The sequence below is a fragment of the Magnusiomyces paraingens genome (genome assembly GCF_902498895.1).
Source record: "Magnusiomyces paraingens strain CBS 517.90 genome assembly, contig: contig1, whole genome shotgun sequence".
Classification (NCBI taxonomy): Eukaryota; Fungi; Ascomycota; class Dipodascomycetes; order Dipodascales; family Dipodascaceae; genus Magnusiomyces; species Magnusiomyces paraingens.
The window spans coordinates 3416526-3438370 of NW_022474067.1; the positions used below are offsets into that span (position 1 = coordinate 3416526).

The 21845-nt window shown below is 40.7% G+C and overlaps 9 protein-coding genes across 9 annotated transcripts; 5 read left to right on the top strand and 4 right to left on the bottom strand.

Annotated features, from left to right (window-relative positions):
- Positions 1-984: 984 nt before the first annotated feature.
- Positions 985-1572, top strand: SAPINGB_P001004 (uncharacterized protein; the record flags this gene model as incomplete). The annotated part of the gene is made up of 1 exon (XM_031995727.1): positions 985-1572. The coding sequence occupies one exon, from the start codon at positions 985-987 to the stop codon at positions 1570-1572; it is 588 nt and encodes a 195-aa protein (XP_031851618.1).
- A 164-nt stretch (positions 1573-1736) lies between these two features.
- Positions 1737-5738, bottom strand: SAPINGB_P001005 (uncharacterized protein; the record flags this gene model as incomplete). The annotated part of the gene is made up of 1 exon (XM_031995728.1): positions 1737-5738. One exon carries the CDS (start codon positions 5736-5738, stop codon positions 1737-1739), a length of 4002 nt encoding a protein of 1333 aa, XP_031851619.1.
- A 670-nt stretch (positions 5739-6408) lies between these two features.
- SAPINGB_P001006 (uncharacterized protein) lies at positions 6409-9956 on the bottom strand (the record flags this gene model as incomplete). Its single annotated transcript, XM_031995729.1, has 2 exons — positions 6409-9882; positions 9939-9956. The coding sequence occupies 2 exons, from the start codon at positions 9954-9956 to the stop codon at positions 6409-6411; spliced, it is 3492 nt and encodes a 1163-aa protein (XP_031851620.1).
- A 365-nt stretch (positions 9957-10321) lies between these two features.
- Positions 10322-11434, top strand: SAPINGB_P001007 (uncharacterized protein; the record flags this gene model as incomplete). Its single annotated transcript, XM_031995730.1, has 5 exons — positions 10322-10511; positions 10566-10647; positions 10696-10775; positions 10842-10906; positions 10952-11434. The coding sequence occupies 5 exons, from the start codon at positions 10322-10324 to the stop codon at positions 11432-11434; spliced, it is 900 nt and encodes a 299-aa protein (XP_031851621.1).
- Positions 11435-11525: 91 nt separating this feature from the next.
- SAPINGB_P001008 (uncharacterized protein) lies at positions 11526-12533 on the bottom strand (the record flags this gene model as incomplete). Its single annotated transcript, XM_031995731.1, has 3 exons — positions 11526-12392; positions 12448-12480; positions 12531-12533. The coding sequence occupies 3 exons, from the start codon at positions 12531-12533 to the stop codon at positions 11526-11528; spliced, it is 903 nt and encodes a 300-aa protein (XP_031851622.1).
- Positions 12534-12936: 403 nt separating this feature from the next.
- Positions 12937-14427, top strand: SAPINGB_P001009 (uncharacterized protein; the record flags this gene model as incomplete). Its single annotated transcript, XM_031995732.1, has 1 exon — positions 12937-14427. One exon carries the CDS (start codon positions 12937-12939, stop codon positions 14425-14427), a length of 1491 nt encoding a protein of 496 aa, XP_031851623.1.
- A 119-nt stretch (positions 14428-14546) lies between these two features.
- SAPINGB_P001010 (uncharacterized protein) lies at positions 14547-17804 on the bottom strand (the record flags this gene model as incomplete). The annotated part of the gene is made up of 1 exon (XM_031995733.1): positions 14547-17804. The coding sequence occupies one exon, from the start codon at positions 17802-17804 to the stop codon at positions 14547-14549; it is 3258 nt and encodes a 1085-aa protein (XP_031851624.1).
- Positions 17805-18133: 329 nt separating this feature from the next.
- SAPINGB_P001011 (uncharacterized protein) lies at positions 18134-20182 on the top strand (the record flags this gene model as incomplete). Its single annotated transcript, XM_031995734.1, has 1 exon — positions 18134-20182. One exon carries the CDS (start codon positions 18134-18136, stop codon positions 20180-20182), a length of 2049 nt encoding a protein of 682 aa, XP_031851625.1.
- A 108-nt stretch (positions 20183-20290) lies between these two features.
- On the top strand, positions 20291-21535 carry SAPINGB_P001012 (uncharacterized protein; the record flags this gene model as incomplete). Its single annotated transcript, XM_031995735.1, has 1 exon — positions 20291-21535. One exon carries the CDS (start codon positions 20291-20293, stop codon positions 21533-21535), a length of 1245 nt encoding a protein of 414 aa, XP_031851626.1.
- Between the last annotated feature and the right edge of the window lie 310 nt (positions 21536-21845).

A 21845-nucleotide genomic window follows, 5' to 3' on the forward strand; every position in this document is an offset into this window, starting at 1 on the left:
CATCCCCCCCCCACAACTGTTCGCAGAGACCCGTCCAACTTTAAGATCATCATCATCATTATCATAGTAATTAATCAATAACAAACCAATTGGTTCATAAAACATGACAATTACCTGTAGATATTTATAGAAATCTAGCTGGTACATCATTTGAATGGGCTAGAATAATATTTAAAGGGTTCACATAGTTATTTATATATATAAATAAAAGCATCTGTATGTAATAATATTATACAGAAATCAACAAAGAGCGGACAGCCGATAAAAGCCCGCTAGCCAGTCATTTGTGCGTATCAAAATTATCAAAATTATCAAAATTATCAAAATTATCAAAATTATCAAAATTATCACAATTATCAAAATTATAGAAAATTATAAAAAGAATTATAAAAACTTTTTTTTTTTAAAACATTAAAATATAAATAGGCTTACCTGTTTCAACTGCCAACGGCCAACATCAATTGAGTTTGTTAAAAGACTAACGGAAAAACGACTCGGTCGTATAATTTATTATTATCTGAGTTTGATTGAGTTATTATGACAAGGTTTAATCCCAAGACGGAAAATCAAATTCTTCTACCTTATAATGCTATTTTTTTTTATTTTTTTAATCTCGTATATAAATTAAATAAAACCATCAAGGAACCTTTTCATAAATCAATTACCTTTCTATATATATATATTCTCTCAGAATTGGACATTGGGCATTGTAGCCCAACTTGAAATTCCCATCTGTTAAGGTGCGGCGGTAACTTTCTTTGGTTCTTTTGATTTCCATCACTTCTCCCTCCCCCCGTGTTGACCTGCCTTAAGTAATAGCTTATAAGCTTATAAGGTGGTCTTTTTTCCGCAAGTATAAAAAGGCCACCAAATCCCTTTTTCCCCTTCTTTTTTTTTTTTTTTTTTTTTCTTTCCTCTTCTATAACCCTTCTTTAAAAAAAAATACCTCTTTACCCTTAACAAACAAACAAATCACAATCAAAAATGGTCGCTACTGTTAGACACCCTGCTCCTTCTTTCACTAAGACTGCCGTCGTTAACGGTCTCTTTGAGGAAGTTTCCCTCGAGCAATACAAGGGCAAGTGGGTCGTTCTCGGCTTCTTCCCTCTCGCTTTCACCTTTGTCTGCCCTACTGAGATTATTGCCTTCTCCGAGGCTGCTGCCCAGTTCAAGGAGCGCAACGCTGAGGTCCTCCTTGCTTCCACTGACTCTGAGTACTCTCTCCTTGCCTGGACCAATGTCGCTCGCAAGGAAGGTGGTCTCGGCCAGATTGATATCCCCCTTGTTGCCGACACTAACCACTCCCTCTCCCGTGACTATGGTGTCCTCATTGAGGAGGATGGTGTTGCCCTCCGTGGTCTCTTCATCATCGACCCCAAGGGTACCGTCAGACAGATCACCATCAACGATCTGCCTGTTGGCCGTTCCGTCGATGAGACTCTCCGTCTCATTGATGCTTTCCAGTTCACTGAGGAACATGGTGAGGTCTGCCCTGCCAACTGGCACAAGGGTGATGCTACCATGATTGCTGACCCTGTCAAGTCTAAGGATTACTTCTCCAAGGCTAACTAAGTTTGCTTTGTTAAAAAAAATAATTAAAAGTAAATAAAAATTCTTTAGAACCTTTTGTGAATATATTTGTTTTAAGAAATTTTTTTTTTTTTTTTTTTTTTTTTTTAATAAAAGACCTGTATAAGCTTAAAAATTAATTTTAAAAAATATATAAAAAAAAACATCTAATTATCATCATCATTATTATTGTTGTCATCACCATCACTATCAGCAGGATCAATCTGAACTACCTTAGTAATGGGAGCAACCCTTGGAACCCGATCAAGCACCAATTGGTACCTGACTACCCCACGCAAAATCAATTCAAATGGGTGCACATTGACTCTAGACCATCTCTTTTGTCCTGAATCAAAATGCTTCTTTGTAGTGGCAGAATTGGCCTTATTTCGTTTGTAACTTATGCTGCTACTGTTGCCAACATCCTTGCCAACATCCTTGCCAACATCGTCATCATCATCGTCATCACCATCACCTCCATTTTTATCCTTATTATCTCCATCGTTTCCTCCTCCGCCCTTTTCAGGAACTGTAGAATTAAATCCGGGATTTACAAGGCGCAATTGACCAACAGCTTGTTGTAACTCATGGTTAAATACACTTCCCTCAAACACTAATGGCACCTCAAAATGATCAATGTTCCCTAGAAGCATGGCATAATTGTTGCCATTTCCTGGAGACGTCCGAGGAGGTCCACTGGAATTTTGTATACCTACAAAACTGTCTTCAATCACAATCACTTTCTTGGTATCTCCACTTTTCCCTCCATTTCCATCTCCGCCATTGTCACCATCACCATCATCATCATCATCATCATCATCTCCTTTCACATAGGGTGACCGTGCAAATACATCCAAGTCCAAATCATAAACTTCAATATCCAAATACCCAGGATTAACACCCTGAACAACAACATCAAAGACAAGCTCTTCATCGCTCACAAGAACATCAAAAACACTAGCAAGCCCAACCCGGTGTAGTGGCTTTGACGAAGCCAAAACAAATCCAAGAACAAATCCAATCCCCAAAAAAACACACAAGCCAAGCAAAACCCACATTGTCCGACGACACCCAGAGCATAACCCAGAACCTCGAGACCCTCGATTAGTGTAATTATGGGGGCTATAGGTCCGATACCCTCCTGGTCCTTGCATCCGCAATCGCCGACCCACAGAGTTACCATACCCAGCAATTCCCAATTCTCCTCCAAGTTCTCCACCACCACGTCCACCAGTGCCTAATTCTCCACCAGTACCCAGCTCTCCTCCACCACCCCCAGAACCATCTCCAGCCCCTTCATATAGTCCTTTGCGCAATGGTCCAACATCAGAATAATCATAATAATCATCCTCGTTAGACGTATTTTCGTCAAAGTCATATCCATCTTCCCCTGCAAATTCTGCATCATCGTATGGAACAAGCCATCTTGGGCCTCCATTGTTGCGCACACCCGGTCCAACATGATGATAATGATGATGGTAGTTCCCCTTGTACGAAGACATATTTGGCGCTGGTCCTGGCCCAGCATTCCCATTATTGTTGCTACCGCCATTATTTAAAGAATCGTAACCCATTTTCCCCGACCCTTGAAGTAATGGCTGGTGATGTGATGCTAAACCTCGTGTACTATACCTTGAAGAATGAGAAGGACCTCCTCCACGCGCCGCCGCCGCCGCAGCAGCAGCCGCAGCAGCCGCAGCAGTTGCAGCCGCTCCTCCTCCTCCTCCTCCTCCACCACCACCACCATTAACTCGCCGCGGACTTTCCGAGTGGTAGCTAGAAGAATTGGAAACTGTGCGCATATACGACGGCTTCTTGCGCAAAGTTAAAAAATCCTCTTTATCCAATCGCATTCCAGGCCCACCGCTTGGTGAATCCTCCATTGTCGGAGTATAAGGTGCACTAACATTATCGCTACCATTGGCCAAAGTTGCAGCTGTTGGTGCTCCTCCATAAGCATCGCTCACAGATTGCATAATTAACGGAGGCGAAATTTGCTTCATAGAGGGGAAATATCCAGCTTGCCCAGGATAATTAGATGTCTCTCCACGGTTTCCCAGTCCGCTCAACTGGTGCTGAAGAAGCATTTGTTGTGCTTGTTGTAACTGTAACAATTGAGCCTGAGCTTGTGATTGCTGCTGTTGCGACTGTAATTGAGCTTGTTGAACCTGAGACTGTTGAGCTTGCTGCAAATTATACAACTGTTGCTGATATTGCTTTTGTGTCATGTTATTTCGCCGTGAACTCGACATCATTGCTTGGTAAGAATCAACTTGAGTGCCAGCCCCAGCACCAACCGACGGGCCTGCCGGTGCCAGCCCGTGGTGATTGCCGTGGTGGTGATGAGTGTGGTATGAATGCCCGTTAGAAACCGTGGAAGGAGGAGTAGATGCAGAATTACTACCGCTAGAGCTCATAGGCATCGCCATAGCCATAGCCATACTACTGGATCCTGTCCCCGCCGTGCTACCATTGCTAACACTGCTTGCCATGCTGGTGTTTGTGCTACCATTGCTGCCGCCCCCATTAGATGTATTATTTGATGCCGAGTTGGGTGTTGTGGCGCCACTGGCCACACTGTATAGAGATGACAATGACGGAATGTTAGATAATGAGGGAACCTGGGGTGTTGCCACCGTGGCAGCAGCACCTGTAGATGGTGTCCCGGTAGCCAAAGAAGGTCCCATTGTTCCGGACCCAGATGGTCCAGATCCATTACTCGTAGTGGTACTTGTGCTTTGATTGCTGCTACCGGCTACCGTCATGGGAACTCCATAACTGCTATTAATGCTGCCATTGGCAGCAGCACTAGTACCGCCGCCACCTCCTCCACTACCGCCTCCACTAACACTAGTCACTGTAGAATATTGAGTTCCACGATGACGCTCTGTTGGATTTGATTCATAAACAAAAGTCTCATCTGAATCCGATGATTGTACTTCGTCAACTGCGTTCGCAATTTTTGCTGCAAAAAAATCAGCTTTAGTGGTTCCGTGATTACCAGGTCGTGGAGTTCGTTTTTTCTTTGTTCGACTAGAACTTTTCCCATGAGTTCCATCGGAATTTCTTTTAAGCTTAATGCTCGACCCACTAGGATTGACACTTGTTGTTGCCACTGCCAAAAGTGGGACAGCAGAAACCGTTTCAGTTTCCACTGTCATTGTATTGCATTCAGCCTTTTTTTCCTTCTTAAGCGTAGAATAATCCGAAGAAGTCGTCGAAACAGAGTTTTGTGACAAATGCGAAAGCAATGGTGGCGGTAACGAAGGCTTTGACAAGGTCGATGCAGCCGGCAGAGGAGTCGAAGGTGGTGCCACGGGGGTTTGTGGTTGAGGTGTAGAGGTCCCTTGAGTTCCAGGGGCAGCTGTATTGACAACTGTCGAAGCACTAGCCCGGCTGACGCCGCTAATAGTAGCATCAGATGCGTTTGGTGATTCCAGTCCACCAACAGCCCCTGAAGAAGAGTTACTAACTAACGGTGCTTGTTGTTGTTGTTGTTGTTGTTGCTGCTGCTGCCTCACCATTGATGACGACGACGGTGCCGTCAGTGAAGAATTTCGGCGAATGCTTTTATTTTTTCCGTAAAGTGCTGAAAGTCCCGGATCATTTGGTGTCGGCGTTGTAGAAAGAGATGATGCACTGGAAGGGCTTTTAGGGCCTGTAGACTCAAATGTTTTACTTTTAGGGTACTTTGGCGTAACAAAAGGTTTTGGCCGTGCTGCTCCCCATCCTTGAGGCTGTTGTTGTTGTTGTTGTTGTTGTTGCTGCTGCTGCTGCTGCTGCGATCCAGAAGCGATACTGTTGCTTGACCCAAACGACCCACGATCATCGCGCGATATGCTGCTGAAGCGCTTTTTGCGACCTTGAGAAATATGGATCGACGAAGCATCACTAGATTGTAAATCGTCATTGTCATAGTCTTCCGACTCATATTGGTCTTCAGATGTCGTAAATGAATATTCGGAGGTAGCCGTAGGATGTCTTGTCAACGTCAATGACGAACGAGGATTAAAAGTAGAAATTGAAGAAGCTGCTACTGTTGTATCATTGTTATTAATACTACTACTCCCGGGTTGATTAGAGGATGAGGCAGAGTTGGAAGGCACAAGTCGCCTTATGGAGTCTGGACTGGTTGTTCTTGGGGAAGCAGTGTTCCCAGAAAGCTTCATATTAGAATCGTTTTTTTTTTTTTTTCAGATTCAAATGCTATATTTTAATAGTGCCTATGGGAAAAAAAAGAAGTAAACAAACAGTTATGATGTCCAAGAAAAAAAGAAGAAGAAAAAATTATTTGCTCAGGTGTATATAGAATATATGAATAAAAACTTGAAATTTTGCATGAACTGTCGGACAATGGTTCCTAGGAGAAATACCTATTTGAGAAACGAGTGAAATGCCAAAAAAGGGGAATGAACGAAATAAATAAATAAATATATATATATTTGAAAAAAAAAAAGGGGGAAGGGGGGGGTAAATAAAAGATTAAATGTTAGTCAAAATATAACTCCAGTTATTATAAATATGATTAAATGATAAGGAAACAAAAGAAGAATCTGGAATGTAAAAACCCGCAATGACAAAAAACAGAAAATTTTACCTTAGTGGAAAACGAGAGATCCATGATGGCGATGGCAAAAGTTTTGGTGGTTTGCTTGATTCAGCAACCGTTCAAAATTACATAATATAGGTTCAAATGCTGATAAATTACATGTAATCTATTTACTATACAATCAAAATTTATAACTTAAAACTTAAAACTTAAAACTTAATTGACTATGTTTTTTTTTTCTTTTTTTTTTTTTTCGTTATCTTTTCTCTTAAACAAAAACCCCACTTCTTTTAAAAGACCTCACCCAACTTCAATCGCGGAGCAATGTTCATGGAAATAAGCTCTTGGAATAGCAACTTTGCTGCATAAGGAATTGTCATCTTCACAACACCTTCAGTCACCTGGCATGTCGGGCACCAGCCTTGGTATCCCATCAAACCGCACTTCTGACAAACGTCCACTTCAAATGCATCGGATGAGATCATCAAACGCTCAAGCAGCAGTTGGGAAGCACCATATGCAATAACACAGTCACGCTCCATTTCTCCTAAACGCAAACCACCATCGCGTGAACGACCTTCTGTGGGTTGTCGTGTCAAAGTTGTGCGAGGACCACGGGCACGCGCATGCATCTTGTCCATAACCATGTGCTTCAGCTTCTGGTAATAAATGGGACCAAAGAAAATGTATGCCTGCAAGCACTCACCAGTAATACCGCTATACAACATATCCTTGCCGGAATAATTGAATCCCTTATCCACAAGGATTCGTGACATGTCTTCCAACTTGGAACCGCCAAAACATGTACCATACTGCAGTGAACCATCTAATACACCAGCCTTACCCGACACAAGTTCAATCATCTTACCGACAGTCATACGTGACGGGAAACCGTGCGGGTTCATGATAATGTCGGGATTAATACCTTGATCATTGAAAGGCATGTCCTCCTGTTGTACAATAATACCACAAACACCCTTCTGTCCGTGGCGCGACGAAAATTTATCGCCAAGTTCCGGTCGTCGCGTTTGACGCAACAACACCTTAATGATGGGTTCTTCACTTTCTGATGATGACAACATAACCTTGTCGATATAGCTGCCCTCAGGACCCTTGTAAACAACAGGAGTTTCACGGTACTCTGTAGTCGTACTGCCATTAATCACAGCTGTTGGGTTATCACCAGTATCTATAGGCACAGCCTTGTTAATGTAAACCTTGCCGCTTTCAACCTTGACACCAACCTGAACAAGGCCATCCACATCGAGCTCACTATGCTGTGGAATAGGAACAGGGGTCTGGTTTTTGTGGACCTGCTCATAGTTGATACCGTTCAATCGGTCGGCAACACGGGCATAACGACGCAGTACCGTTGTGTTCTTCTTCATCACTTGACAACGGCCAAATCCACGATCTAAAGAACCCTTGTTAATGACAAGAGCATCTTCAATATCGTAACCAGAGTATGACATGACAGCAACAACGGCATTTTGGCCTGCAGGCAGTCTGTCGTAATTAATAAGCTCGATTGTTCGAGACTTGACCATTGGTTGCTGTGGGTATACCATAAAGTATAGCAGCGTATCAATACGGTTGAGCTGATTATATGCAATAGATCCAATGGCCTGCTTACCCATGGCACATTGATATGTGTTTCTGGGAGATTGATTGTGGTGAGGATAAGGAATAAGACCTGCAACAGCACCCAAAACAGTAAATGGCTCAATTTCAAGGTGGGTGGTTTCATAAATGATATCCTTCTCGTAAATGGCAATGTAACTATCGTTTTCTTCGTTACAATCCAGGTACTCAACAATACCCAGCCGAAGGAAATCGTCAAAAACCATCTGGCCAGTCTTGAGTTTGTATAAGTGCTCTGCCGTCACTTTGGACTTTTTGTTTTCAACAATAATCAAAGGTCGGCAAATGCGCCCACCATCAGTGGCAATGTGCACAGCGTTGTGATGATGGTTACAGTAAATGCTAATGAACTCCGAAACCTTGCCTCGGCGGCGCATGTATCGGAAATTGCTAATGAACTTCAGTGGGAATCGAGTCACACCAATGATGGTACCGTTAATGTAGATACCATAAACACCAGGCAAGTGTAACTCCAAACCACCGATAACTGAAATGTCTTCGGCACCGAGAACAAAAGACAATTGCTTGATAGGTTCTTCGTCATCATCCGTTGTGATATGCGTCATTAATGCCAAATTCTTGACAAGACCACAGGCTTCACCTTCTGGTGTATCAGAAGTACACAGCATACCAAATTGTGATGGTTGTAGAGCTCTGGGACCAGAGACTTTGCGTGATTTCTCAAATTGCGACGAAATACGAGTCATCATACCAAGGGCAGAAATGTAAGAAAGTCTACTTAGAACATGGGTAACACCAGCACGTTCCATCTTAAAACGTTTTAGCGACCAGTTACCCGTAGAAATAGCACGATTTAACCCAGAGGTAATAAAACGACCATGAGAAACAATGTGCTGTACAGCATCAAATTCAGAAGCCAAGTTACGTTTTCGTAATGTCTTGTCCATAAGCTCCTTGAAAGATGAGTTAAGGGTTTTGAACAAATCTTCAAATAACAAAGACATAAGCTGTCCAGCCAATTCAAGACGCTTGTTACCAACATAATCTCTATCATCAACCATCTTAGGGTTGTCCATTGTTTGAACAACACGTCTTGTCATGATTGCCATGTAAACGGCCTTTTCACGGAAATCAAGACCATCAACATTGATGTGTGCAATAATTGTAGTTGCAATAGCCTCAATACCCTCCTGAATTGGTGTGAGCTTTTGGGCAGAGAGTCTTCTAACTGTTCTAATCTTAGTTCCGAGGTATTCCAATGCCTGATGCTGAGTATAGACGCCGTAGCGTGTAGCCTCTTCAAAATTAATAGCAAAAAGATCTTGGTATTTTGGGTTAGAACCACAAACAAGCTGCAAAATTTCTTGGTCACTGACAATTCCAGCTGCCTTAAGCATAATGACAATTGGCACATCTTCACTGATAGAGTTATGTTTCAAGTAAATTTTGTCGTTCTTTGTAAGAACATAAGTTTTAGATTTTCGCTCATGAGTGGAAGAAGTGACAGATGCTTGCACAATTCCCTTCTTTTCGTCAGCTTCAACAATAATACGATTTTTACTAAGCTGCTCCTGAATGAGAATGACTTTCTCAGTACCGTTAACAATAAAGTATCCGCCCGGATCCAAAGGGCATTCCTTCATGTCTGCCATTTGCATTTCGTCTTTTTCGTACAAAACACATTTAGAACTTCGAAGCATGATAGGCATTCTGGCGAGCTCAAGACCTCTGTTAATTATAATTTTGTTGCCGCGTGTGTACTCAACATCAACAAAGATTGGTGCAGCGTAAGTTAAATCACGTAATCGACATTCATGGGGTGTAAAAATGTCATCGCGGGCAGCTTCTTCTTGACGCTGAGGTCTGCCGACGCGTATATCTTTATAAACAAGGTAAAACTGAGGGTCGACATCACTAACAACCCTTTCATTAGCCTTGATAATTTTTTTTATGTCGACATCAACAAAGTAATTGAATGAATCTAAGTGTTGTTTAACAAGACCCTTAACTTTCAAAAATGCAGGAAGGAGGTTCCATTTATCTCTTGCTGTATCAATTTTATCAGTAAGCTCCTTACCCATATACATAGGCTGAAGAAGCTGGTTAAAGGCCTGGTCACTTCCAGTGTTCGAAAGGTCATGATCATGATCCTGTTTGTGATCCTATAAAGCTTCTGTCAGAATGAAAAACTAAAAAACTAATATGAAATAAAACTTACATCATTTAAAGCAGGCATCTTGTCTAATGTCACCCGAAGTCTGTTTAGACGACAAATGGAACTAAAGTGATTTTACAGTAGCCAAAAATAACAGTTGTGAAGCTTCTAGAGGAACCCAAAAAAAAAAAGTATTGATGGTGAGAAAAAAAAAATTTCCAGCTAATATTTGTCATATGCTGACTAACTGGTAACTAATACTTTAAGACTTAATCCATATAGGTATTAACTTGACACATGTAAGTGCTAGGTCACCAACGTTCAACTTCCCTCTCAATGAACACTTGGATCTCTGAGTTGATAAGAAAAATCAACGATAATATTTCTCTTTTTCTTTCATCCTCAAACCATTTTAATATTTAATACAAACCTATTTATCATTAGCTATGACTGAAATTTACGAAAATGCTAAAAAGGGGGCTGATTTCATTGTCAGCAAGTATCCCGAAAACTTTACTACCCCTAAAGTTGCTATCATTTGCGGCACTGGCCTAGGTGGCATTGCCAATATTCTTCACCCCGATAGTAAAGTGGAAATTCCATATGGAGAAATTCCAGGGTTCATGAAATCAACAGGTATGATCATGAATGAAAATTATTTATGTACATATTCTTACATAGAAAATTTAGTTCAGGGACACGCTGGAAAATTAATTTTGGGCTATATTGGATCAAATAAAATTCCCGTAATCTGCATGGTTGGCAGATTTCAGTAAGTAAAAATAATCTTCTCACTGAAATTACACTAATTGCAATTTAGTTCATATGAGGGTTATGATATTAAAGATACTGTGTTTCCGGTCCGTGTTTTTACTGTTCTTGGTGTTTCTGTTCTTATTGGTATGTGTAATCGGTTTTATGCCCAAAAAAAAAACTTAAGCAATATTTTTTTAACTCATTGTTAAGCTACCAATGCTGCTGGAGGTCTTAATCAATCATTTTCCATTGGAGATATCATGGTAATCGATGATGTAAGTAATTCTACATTAATATTAGCACAAAACTAATTATTTTAGCACATTAATATTCCTGGATTGGCTGGTCTTCACCCATTAAAGGGTCACAATGATGAACGATTTGGAACAAGATTCCAGCCTTTGAGCGACGCTTACGACCATGATTTGAGATTTTTGGTTTACCAAGGTGCAGAGTCCCTTGAAATTTCTCGATCCATTCATGAAGGAACCTATGCTTTTGTGTCTGGTCCTACGTTTGAGACTCGCGCTGAATGCAGATACTTACAAACAATTGGCGCTGATGTTGTTGGTATGAGTACTGTCCCTGAAATTATTGTTGCTAGACATGGAGGTCTGAGAACACTGGCAATGAGTCTGGTTACAAATGTTGCAGTCATTGACAGACCTCCTAGTGGAAAAGAAAAACTTCCTGAAAAGAAAATGGATGATGGCATTGCCAGCCACGAAGAAGTTTTAGAAGCTGGAAAAGCTGCATCCAAAGATATTGAGCAGATTGTTAAATATGTTGTGAACAATCTTTAAATAATAAATAATACAATTTAGACAGAATCATATATTTAGATTTCATATTTTAAATATTCCCAGGTATTGTCACTGGCTCAAAAAAAGTTGTTTATTCGTCAATAACGCCAGCAGATTCCCATTCACCCTTCAAGTTTTCCTTCCACAGAGTAACCTTGTTATCGCCTCCACTGACAGCAAGAACGTTTCCAGAAAGAGACCAGCTGACTCTCCAGACAACATCAGGGAACTTTTCACTTCTGAGGAGTTTCATGGTCCATGGACCATCGCCCTCCTGAGTCCAAATAATAACAGTCTTATCTTGGGAAGCAGAAGCAATGTATGACTTTGACAAAACAGAGGGCGACCAGGCCACGTCGCGGACCCAATCGGTATGGCCAGTCAAAGTAGTCTCGACAACATAAGTGTTCGAAGCAGGATCAAACTTCCAAATCTTGACACTGTTGTCAGAACCACCACTGACAAACCGTCGTGACTCTTGAGTCTGTTGTTGGCCGCTAGATTGAACGAGAGATCCAGAAACGCTTGGGGGTGCCCAAGAAACAGCATTGACACCAAAGCTGTGAGCAGAAACAATGATGTGGTCGTACTTTCCTTCATCCTTGAATTCAACGACTGAAATAAAGCCATCGGATGAAGCGCATAATAACAAGGCGCCATATTCTTGTGGGGCCCAAGAGATGGAGTTTACAGATGCCTTGTGGACAGCGTGCTGGTGAATATTGTTCCAATGTCTGTTTTCTTCACGCCAAATCAGAACTTTACCATCATAAGAAGCACTAGCTAGAATAACACCAAACTTAGGGTGAGCCCAGCTGACTTGCCAAACAGGGCCTTCGTGCTTCTTTAAAGTGTCAACAAGTTTTTGATTCTCCCCGTCAATTTCAAAAATCTTGATTGTCTTGTCAGAAGAAGCAGTTGCAAGACGTTTGCCGTAGTAATCAAGAACAGCATCATGCTAAACTTTTTGTTAAAAATCAATTTTATTTTCGCATTAGCATAATAGTACTTACAATTAAATCATTGTGCGCATTTCGAATTGACACCTTTAAAAAGATATTAGCAAGTTTTCTTATGAAACAACAAAATCACGTACCATTGTGAATATATTTTTGTGAGATTAAAGAAAATAAATACTATAGATATTGATGACTGCTGGTATTAGAAAATTAATAAATGATCCCAATGTAAAAGGGAGCTACAGTAGTATTTTCAATGTTGTGCAATGCCCTTTGAAAAAGTAAAAAATATGAAAAAGGGTGTTGTGGACGTGTTAAGAATGAAAAATAAAAACTGACTAAGCACATGAACCGGGTTCGTATGGTTTCAATATTACGCAATAATACTGTAGTTCTCAGAACAATTGAAGTCTTGCCTTTTTTTTGTCATATTTCATGACTTTGTGGATTTTTCTTCTCTAATCTATTCACACTCATTTTTCAATACCCACGGATTCAATATAGTTCTTGATAAACTTGATTTTATATAAACAGAATCATTTAATGTTGGAGCTGAATTCTAGTGTCAATGATTACCTCGAGCGTCTTCCCGAGGCTGTACTCACACGACTGTTTCAATCCCCCGCAACATGTTTAGCTATCTTCAGATTACTGCCTAAGCTGGCAAAAACAATAGTTTTGTCCATGCTGTATCGAGATGAACCTCTCCCAGTGGAATTTGTAGATACATTAGTAAACAATCAAAGCCAGAGAATACAAGGCGAGGCACTAAAAAAATTAAAAGGTCTTCATGTGGTGAAGGAACGACATCAAATGCTCACCCTAAATCCAACACTAAGACAAAATTTTAAAAACGCATTGACAGGAAGTAATGGAACAAGTTCATTTGGGGTACCATGTGAAACTGAAGATCGACACAAGGTTGATATTGCGTTCTTGGACCAACGAGCGCAGCAAAAATGGGAAGCCATCCTTCATTATATGGTCGGGACAGACACATCAGGTTTGCCAGAAGGTGTTTTACTGCTGCTAAAACACAGTGGACTTATGGATGGTACTGAGCTTGAAAATATGAAAATTACTAATGTCGGATTTCAATTTCTTCTGCAAGATATAAATGCACAAATTTGGACTCTTCTTCTTCAGTATCTCAGTATGTCAGACAAACTACATATGGATCACGTCGATGTTCTGAACTTTATATTTATGCTGGGTTCATTAGAACTTGGAAGAGATTATTCATCGGCTAGCTTGAGTGCTACACAAACACAGATGCTGGAGGATCTGCGAGAATATGGTATTGTTTATCAACGCAAGTCATCATCTCGACGGTTTTACCCTACTAGGCTGGCTACAACATTGACATCGGACGCTTCAGCCATTCGATCGGCTTCCAAATCTATGGAGGTTGCTATTTCTGCTGCTTCAGGAGAATCAAGATCATCAGTAACTTCTGCCTCGTCAAGTAGTACATCTCGACCAGGAACTGCTGACACAGATAGTTCGTTGACAACTTTTAGCTCCGTTTCATCTGGTTTTATCATTATTGAAACTAACTTTAGACTTTATGCATACACCAATTCTCCACTGCAAATTGCCGTTTTAAATTTATTTGTGCATCTAAAAAGTCGTTTTGCCAATATGGTTGCAGGCAACATTACGCGTGAAAGTGTGCGTTCAGCATTCATGAACGGTATTAAGGCTGATCAAATTATTCAGTACTTGACGGTTCACGCACACCCGCAAATGGCAAAAAACGAGCCAGTTCTTCCTCCTACTATTGTTGATCAAATCAAACTCTGGCAGATTGAAATGGATCGCATCAGAGCTACAGAAGGATACCTTTTTACAAACTTTTCAGACTTCAACGAGTACAATACTATTGTTAATTACGCTAACCAGCTCGGTGTCGTGGTTTGGCAGAATGCAAAAATGTCAAAGTTCTTTGTCACAAAAGAAGGAAATTCTCAAGTTATTGAGTTTGTAAATAGAAGAATGCAACAGCAACGAAACATACCACCATCTACTTCATAGAACAATTAGAGTAAAAATACTGTATCATTAACTGTGATTATTTTGGAATTTTTATTATACATCTAAAATAATTTAAACCAAATATAAGTGCTACAAAAGATATCTAAAAACATGTCATTTTACTGTTGCAGATTTTCGTTTTCCTCTGCTTGGTCATCTGGAGTATCATGCGGTGCAATATTTTGCTGGGCCTGTGTCGGAGGCTGTATGTGTGACTGCACCTGAATCTGCACTTGAGATTGCAATTGGGGCTGTCCATCGAGATGTGGCTGGTGAGGCTCTTGGTATTGATTTTGATTTTGATTTTGATTTTGATGGAGCGTTAGAGGGTCCACAGGTTCTTGAGTATGAGCCCGTTCATGAATGTGATTGGGGTTCGCATTTTCATTTCCATTTTCATTTCCATTTCCATTTTCATTCCCATTTTCATTCCCATTTTCATCCCCATTTCCATCCCCATTTCCATCCCCATTTCCATTCCCATTTCTATTTCCATTCCCATTTCTATTTCCATTCCCATTTATATTTCCGTTCTCATTCCCATTTTGATTTCCATTTGGGTTTGGGTTCTGGCCCAATCCAAGTCTGTTGCGTAAATCCCGGATTTGTCTTATTCTTTCCCGGATACCTTGAATATTACCTCCTCGATTTTGCCATTGGCGAAACATGTAGCTGAAAATAAGAAATGTTAGAATAAGAATTAGATACTTGTCAATGAACTCAACTGCATCGACTGCATCCACAAATGTTTCAAGAACCTCTTCTTCATCATCTTCATCATCTTCTAATTCAGGGTTAAAACCACCACGCTCATTCCATTTCTTCCAAAATAATTTTATGGCCTCAATAAAACTTTTGGGTTTTTCACCTTGTTCTGAAGGCTCACCTTCTACTTTATCCAAAATATCTTTTTCGTCACTAGAAATGGGCTCATTAAATGTATTATGGCGATGATCTGTTGGATTTCTTCGCCATGAATTCCAATAGCTGCGAGTTCGTAGTTTAAAAAGTGAAATAGTAACAGGAAAATATGCGTCCCGATTGACCAGTGCAGCATTGTCATAATATCTTTTTGCAAGATGAAAATCTTGCTCAACACCAATACCATTTTCATACATCCAGCCAAGATTCCATCTTGCAATAGCGCTGAAGTACTCAGCTGCAACTTGATACTGGGAAGCCGCTTTTGAAGGATTAGGTTTGACGCCAATACCATTAAGGAAATAATCACCAACCTTGACAATAGCATCAACGTTATAATCATTGGCGAGACGAGACCAGTAAGTAAAAGACAAGAGATCACGCTCGCGTATCCACGTTGCGTAGTCTGAAGGATCTCTATAAATGAACTGGCCAAAATCACAATGCTCGCCTTGAATAGCTTTTTTGTGGAGTGGATTTAGAGGTCGTACAGAAAATTCATTGTGATTCTTTTTAATAGAAAAGAAGGAAAGAATGCGCTGAATATCTAAAATATTTCTCTGGTCATCAAGCATATAAGCGGTATTAATTTGAGCTTCACTGTATCCTTCTTCAGCAGCAATCAAGAAACCAAGTAGGGCTGAACCAAAGTCACCTTCAGAATATTGTTTGTGAGCCCAGCGTAAAGGACTATGGAATTCATGAATTCTTTCAGAGACAATTTGAAAGTAAGGAACAGGATCTGAAACGATTTGAAAATATTGCGCCTTCGAGTCTTTTTTGCGTGCTCCACTTGAAAGAAGCATTCCGATGTGATAAATTGCAAAAGTATTGCTTCGTTTAACTGCTTTATCAAACTGCATATAAGCTGCATTTATATCACCTTGTCCCAAAAGAATTTCGCCTAGGTAAAGATGAGCAGCTCCGTTATTATCTGCCTTCTTAAATAATTCAATTGCTTTCTTTTCGTCACGTTCGACACCGATACCTTTCCAGTACATGAGGCCTAGCCCAGTAGCTGAAAGTTCATCCTCTGCTTCAATGCCAATTTCAAAAAGTTGTTTAGCAAAATCGTAATTTTTGTCAATCCCTTCACCACGAAGATAGCGAAATCCTAAAAATCCTAAGCAGGCACCTTCTGTTCGTTTATGAGCATCACTAGCTTGAGACTCCCTAATACATTCACTGGCATATTCGCCAGCTGTTTTATAATCAGGATCAACAACAATATCACCATCATAATAAAGACGCGCTAGAGCATAGTATGCAGGCGCGGCAGTGTCATCAAGTAAAGATAGATAATTGAGATAGCGAACAGCCATGTCAAAGGATTGCGTTGAGGAAGATGGAAGGAGGGGATAATGACGAACAGGAGAAACCCTACTTGCACCCTCACCAAAAATTCCACCGTCCTTGTCTGAAAGAAGCCAGCCATATTGAGATAAATGTCTGCCACCAGGAGGACCATCAATAGCATATTTATAAGCAGTTGTTGCTGTTTCCTTGTATATTTCTGCAGCCAGTTTAGCATTTTTAGGAGTGGAAATGCCATGGTAGTGACGATAAGCCATAGCCATCTTGGCTCTGTAATCACCGTTTCTTGCTGCAAAGGTATAGTATAAATTTGCTCTAGCTTGGTCCTGAGGAGTACTTCCAAACATACCCGTGGAGTACATAACACCAATCATGAATTGAGCTGAAGAGTTGCCTGTTTTCTGAGCAACTTGTTTGTATAGTCGAAGAGACTCGTAAAAGTCTTGTGGATGGGTGTAATTGCCATAAAAATAGAGCTCAGCTCTTGTATAAGTGGCATCGTTGTCTCCAAGAGAGCTAGCATCAGCTAAAAGTTCAAATGCTCGTTTAAGCTCGAGCTTTTTTGATTCAAGTGTTTTGAGTTTTGCAAGGCGGTCCTGTGATAAAAAGGTTTTTGTATTTCTGAAGATTGGTGGAGGTGCCGATGATGTTTTTGACGGAGTTGACAACACCTCTGGTGAATTTGTTTGAATTGAATTGTCAAACGACAGCCTTGCACATAATCGTGTTCGTGGCGACTCTGGAATTGGAAAAAGTAGAGTATTACATATAGATTGAACACCGCCATCAAGAAAAAGACTCCATATCGAACGACGAGGCCTGTAATAGCGGCCGATATTATCTGGATTTGTCGCATCTGGGAGAGCGTTGAGAATGGAACGTGCTTCCATATAAAGAATTCTTCCTCGTGAGCGGTCAATCTCTGGGTCACCGGTAGCATATTCAGATATGTGTTTTTGTGATGGAGGGCTTTGAAAAATAATTTGAGGGTCTTCAGTCTGCTGGGGAGAAGTCCGCAATGCTGCCGGACTATTGGGTTCAGTGGTTTGCAGGTACGAAAGGTATGCCACTGAACAGAAGAGACCAGCTACCAGCACAATGAAATATGTTCGGAAACTGTTGATTTGCTGGACGGTGAGCATTTTAAATTAAGGAGTTCATGAGAAAAATCTAAAAACAGTGATAATCTCCTTAATAAAAGTAAAAAAAAAAGGTGATTTTTGAACCAGAATCGAAGTTCCTGTGGCAAATACCAAAGGGCTTTTTTTATAAGGAAAAAGGTAAAATGCTTATAAAATAGTACGTAAGTAGGTGGAACAGGTTTTAGTGGTGATTATTAGAGGAATTATGGAGAAAATAAGCTGGCCGTTTTCCTGCACACAATTGTCTGCACACGTACTCCGTTATACGCGTATTTGTAACTGCTGCTTGTAATATCTGAACTAAGCTCAACTAACCACCATTCCCATCCATGCCTCAGCGCCGGCCTTTCCCATGGGTAGACATTGTCTGTCCTTGTCATGATGATGATCTTGTATCACTGGATGGTGTCTTTATTTCCGATCTTCATCATGGTGCTTCGGGTCTTAATGAAAGCACACCTCGTACCCCTCAAAAAATTCACGCGCATACACATGCGCCGAAGCGACCACGCTCTGCTATTCCAGCATCCATCTGGGATCCGTTTTCGCGGCATAAAGTTGAAACGCTCTACTTTTGCGAGCTTTGCCAGGAGATTCGATGTCCACGATGTGTTGATGAAGAAATTCTTTGTCTCTACTGCCCTGTGTGTTTATTTGAAGTCACACCAAGCACTGCACGCGCAGAGGGCAACAGATGTCCACGGAATTGCTTTAAATGCCCTAAATGCAGTACTTCAGTTAACCCAAGACCAATTACAGGAACCGTATCGAATTCTTCTCTTCTTACAAGTGATGTGGTATCACAAGGCTCGGCTCCTGCTTATTCATTAGCATGTACGTACTGCTCATGGACCTCCGACATGTCAGAGCTAGTTACTCCAGAAAAAATCGGTCATGGTGTTGTGTTTCATCGTGGAAAAACAGTTCGACAGCAGCTTTCAGGTGTTGAAGGTCGTCTCCAGTCTGACATTACTAAACGGTTTCAAGATTTGCGCAATTTTTATTTTCAAAAGAGTTTAGAAGAAGGTACAAGAGCTGCAATTATTGACGACGAGCTATTCAATGGAGGTAGGCTCCGAAATATTGCTAGATATAAAGAAGTTGACCAAGGTCCTGGTGGATCTCCAACTCGTGCAGGCTCTGGAAACAATAGCTCCGGTAGCAATACCAGTAGTTTGTTGGCGGTGAATTCCAGTAAGGCTCGATCTTTTGCAGAGGTTCTAGAAAAGAGAATTCAAGAAAGGAATCAGATTGACAATAGTGCAGAAATTTATGGAAATATGGAAGAGGTTGATGAGTCAACAGATCGATACGAAGCATCAATTCGCAGTTCACAAATCACTGACACGTTTAACCAGTATCGTCGACTGCAGTTGGACCAAGACGGGGAAAACGGTATAGGAGTAAGTCCAAACATTCCAGCATGTCAAATAAAAGGCACCATTGATGTTTCGCAACCTCCGCATATTGTCCGTGACCCCCTTGATATTAAACAAAGCTTACCTGTTTCACAGCCATTACATTCTAAGCGTATTAAATTATGTACCGCTTGTCGGCGTGTACTAGCGAAACCCGATCTAAAGCCAACATCAATACGATTCAAAAAACGGTTCATGGCTTATGACTATATCCCCGGACTACGAATTTCAGAATACCCGTCAAAAAGTGGATTTCCAAAATCACTTGTTCCTGAGAAGCCTTATACGTTTTTGCTGACAATTACAAACTCCATGAAAGTGAAAATTAAAGTATCACTAGCAACCATTTCACGCAGCACAGGTACAGCAGATTCTGATGAAGATTTATTTGCAAATACTCCACTACCTGTCAATTTTCAACTGGGTGCCATGCCAGTAAGCTCAAAACAGGAAGATGTGAGTGGGGCGGCCACACTAAATACTGCTTCTGTCCCATCTTCGTCTTCGTCAAACTGCTGGAACACTTCAAATAGATCCAGGCCGTATCCACATAGAGTCACACTCGTCACACCAACGGTAGAGCTTGGTGCTGATACAGGCGAATGTGACGAAGTGACCCTGCTACGAGGTGTCCCTGGAGCATTAATTGCTCGTGAATCGGAGTTTTCAAAACGCGTAGAAGTCGAAAGAACCAGTCGTGCTGCTGGTGTTTCTGGTGCAACCCTTACAGGCATCTATCAAACAGGCAGTAATTGGAGCACAGTTGGTATTGAAGTTGTGCCTTCATCCCAAACACGATTTTTAGAAATCCCGCTGTTTATCAGTTTTACATTTCAAGTTCCAGATGATGAGGAACGTTTAAAAGAAGGTAATTCTGACCCTGAACATTCATTAAAAGAGCCCCAATTCATGTCCTTTGGATATTGGTCTGTTCTTGGGATTGCGCCTATTGAAAAGTAATTTTATGCAAGCTATATTTGTGTTGGATATAAGCAGATCTTAATAGAAAGTTTAACCCGCTTTTTTTTTATTTTTTTTCTTTCAAAAATTTATTTAAAAAACCTGCTCATGAATACAATAGACTTAATCCCTGTCACCGAAGATGATGTTCAAGAACATGTTTTCGATATTCTTGTGACCCATGCTCCCCCAGAAAAATCAGATTTAGGCGTTTACGAGCGTAAGGATGGTATAATTACAGTAGATTTGCGTGTTCCGTCTACTTACTCTACCACCGGGTTTCACGGATCGGCTGCTTCTACATCTGTTTCGTCGTCTAAAACACGTCGCAAATCAAAGAAGAAGACTGGAGGGAAATCCAAAGAGCCCAAGTATGGATTTATACAGTTGGATATTGGTCAAAGTATTTCGTTGTTCACTTCGAGCACAGAAAGTTCAACTACTGGAGCCATGCTTTGGCGGGTGTCTGTATTTTTTACAGAATGGATACTTAATGTATCACAAGGTCATGTTATTGACAGATTTCAAGAGCAACAAGTTTCTGAAAAAATAGAAGAGCCGAAGATGGATGAAGATGTTAAAGTTAGATTGTTAAATTATCCTTTGGAAGAATGGGATGTTGTGGAAGTCGGGTGTGGTGCAAGTGGATTGGTTGCAGCTGCCTTGGGCCCTGTTGTGCATAAATATCTCGCTACAGACCATCTTAAATCAGTTTTACGACAGGCCGAAAATAATATAGTGGCAAATGTTCCACGCAGACTTGTTACTACCCTTGATGGTGAAGTAAATGCTGTTGAAAGCAAATTTGATAATAACGATGATTATGATGATGATGATGCCATAGCAGCAGTTTACCGGGCGGCTCGCAAGGAACAGGAAGGAAAGATCCAATGTGTTGAATTTGATTGGGAGGACATGGATTCCGGAATTAATAGTATTTCTAAAATTTTAGGGTCGGAGAACAGTAACCTAAATGTCCAACTAGAAGCCGAACTTCAAGGTCTCAATGTTAAGGACGAGCCAAAGTCTACACGAATCACTGAAAAATCTGAAGACAAGCCACTTGTAGTCTTGGCCTGTGACACAGTCTTTAACGAGTACTTGATTCCGCACCTCCTGGACGCGACAGCTTCGCTATGTGGCCGTGTGAGACCACAAAACGCGCACGTCATTGTTGCACAACAGGTTCGCGACCCACAAATTATGACATCCTTCATGGAGCAGTTTGTCTCGCATCGGGCTGAGGATTCTGACCAAACAAGTTTTGAAGTGTATGCGGTACCAGATCGGTTACTTTCTCAAGCTCTAGTTAATGGATATACTGTTCATTATGCACGCTATAAGGGAATCTAATATGAATTTATGAAATTTATCATGGAGAGAAAATTTTTTTCGTGTTATATTTTTCCGTTCTAGAGTTGTTTAAGATCTTAATCAGTAGATTCATAAGATACATAAGCTTCATTTTAATGTCTGATTTTATATAGGTTTATTATATTGTGATTATATTATCATAATTATCATCATTATCATCAATTTTTATTTTTTTTGTCATTTTAAATTTAAATAATAGGTCATTATACTAATACTACAAAAACAAAGAAATAAGGGGGTCATTAAACAAAAAAAAGCTAAGCTCAAAGGTACCTGATTAACGTTAATC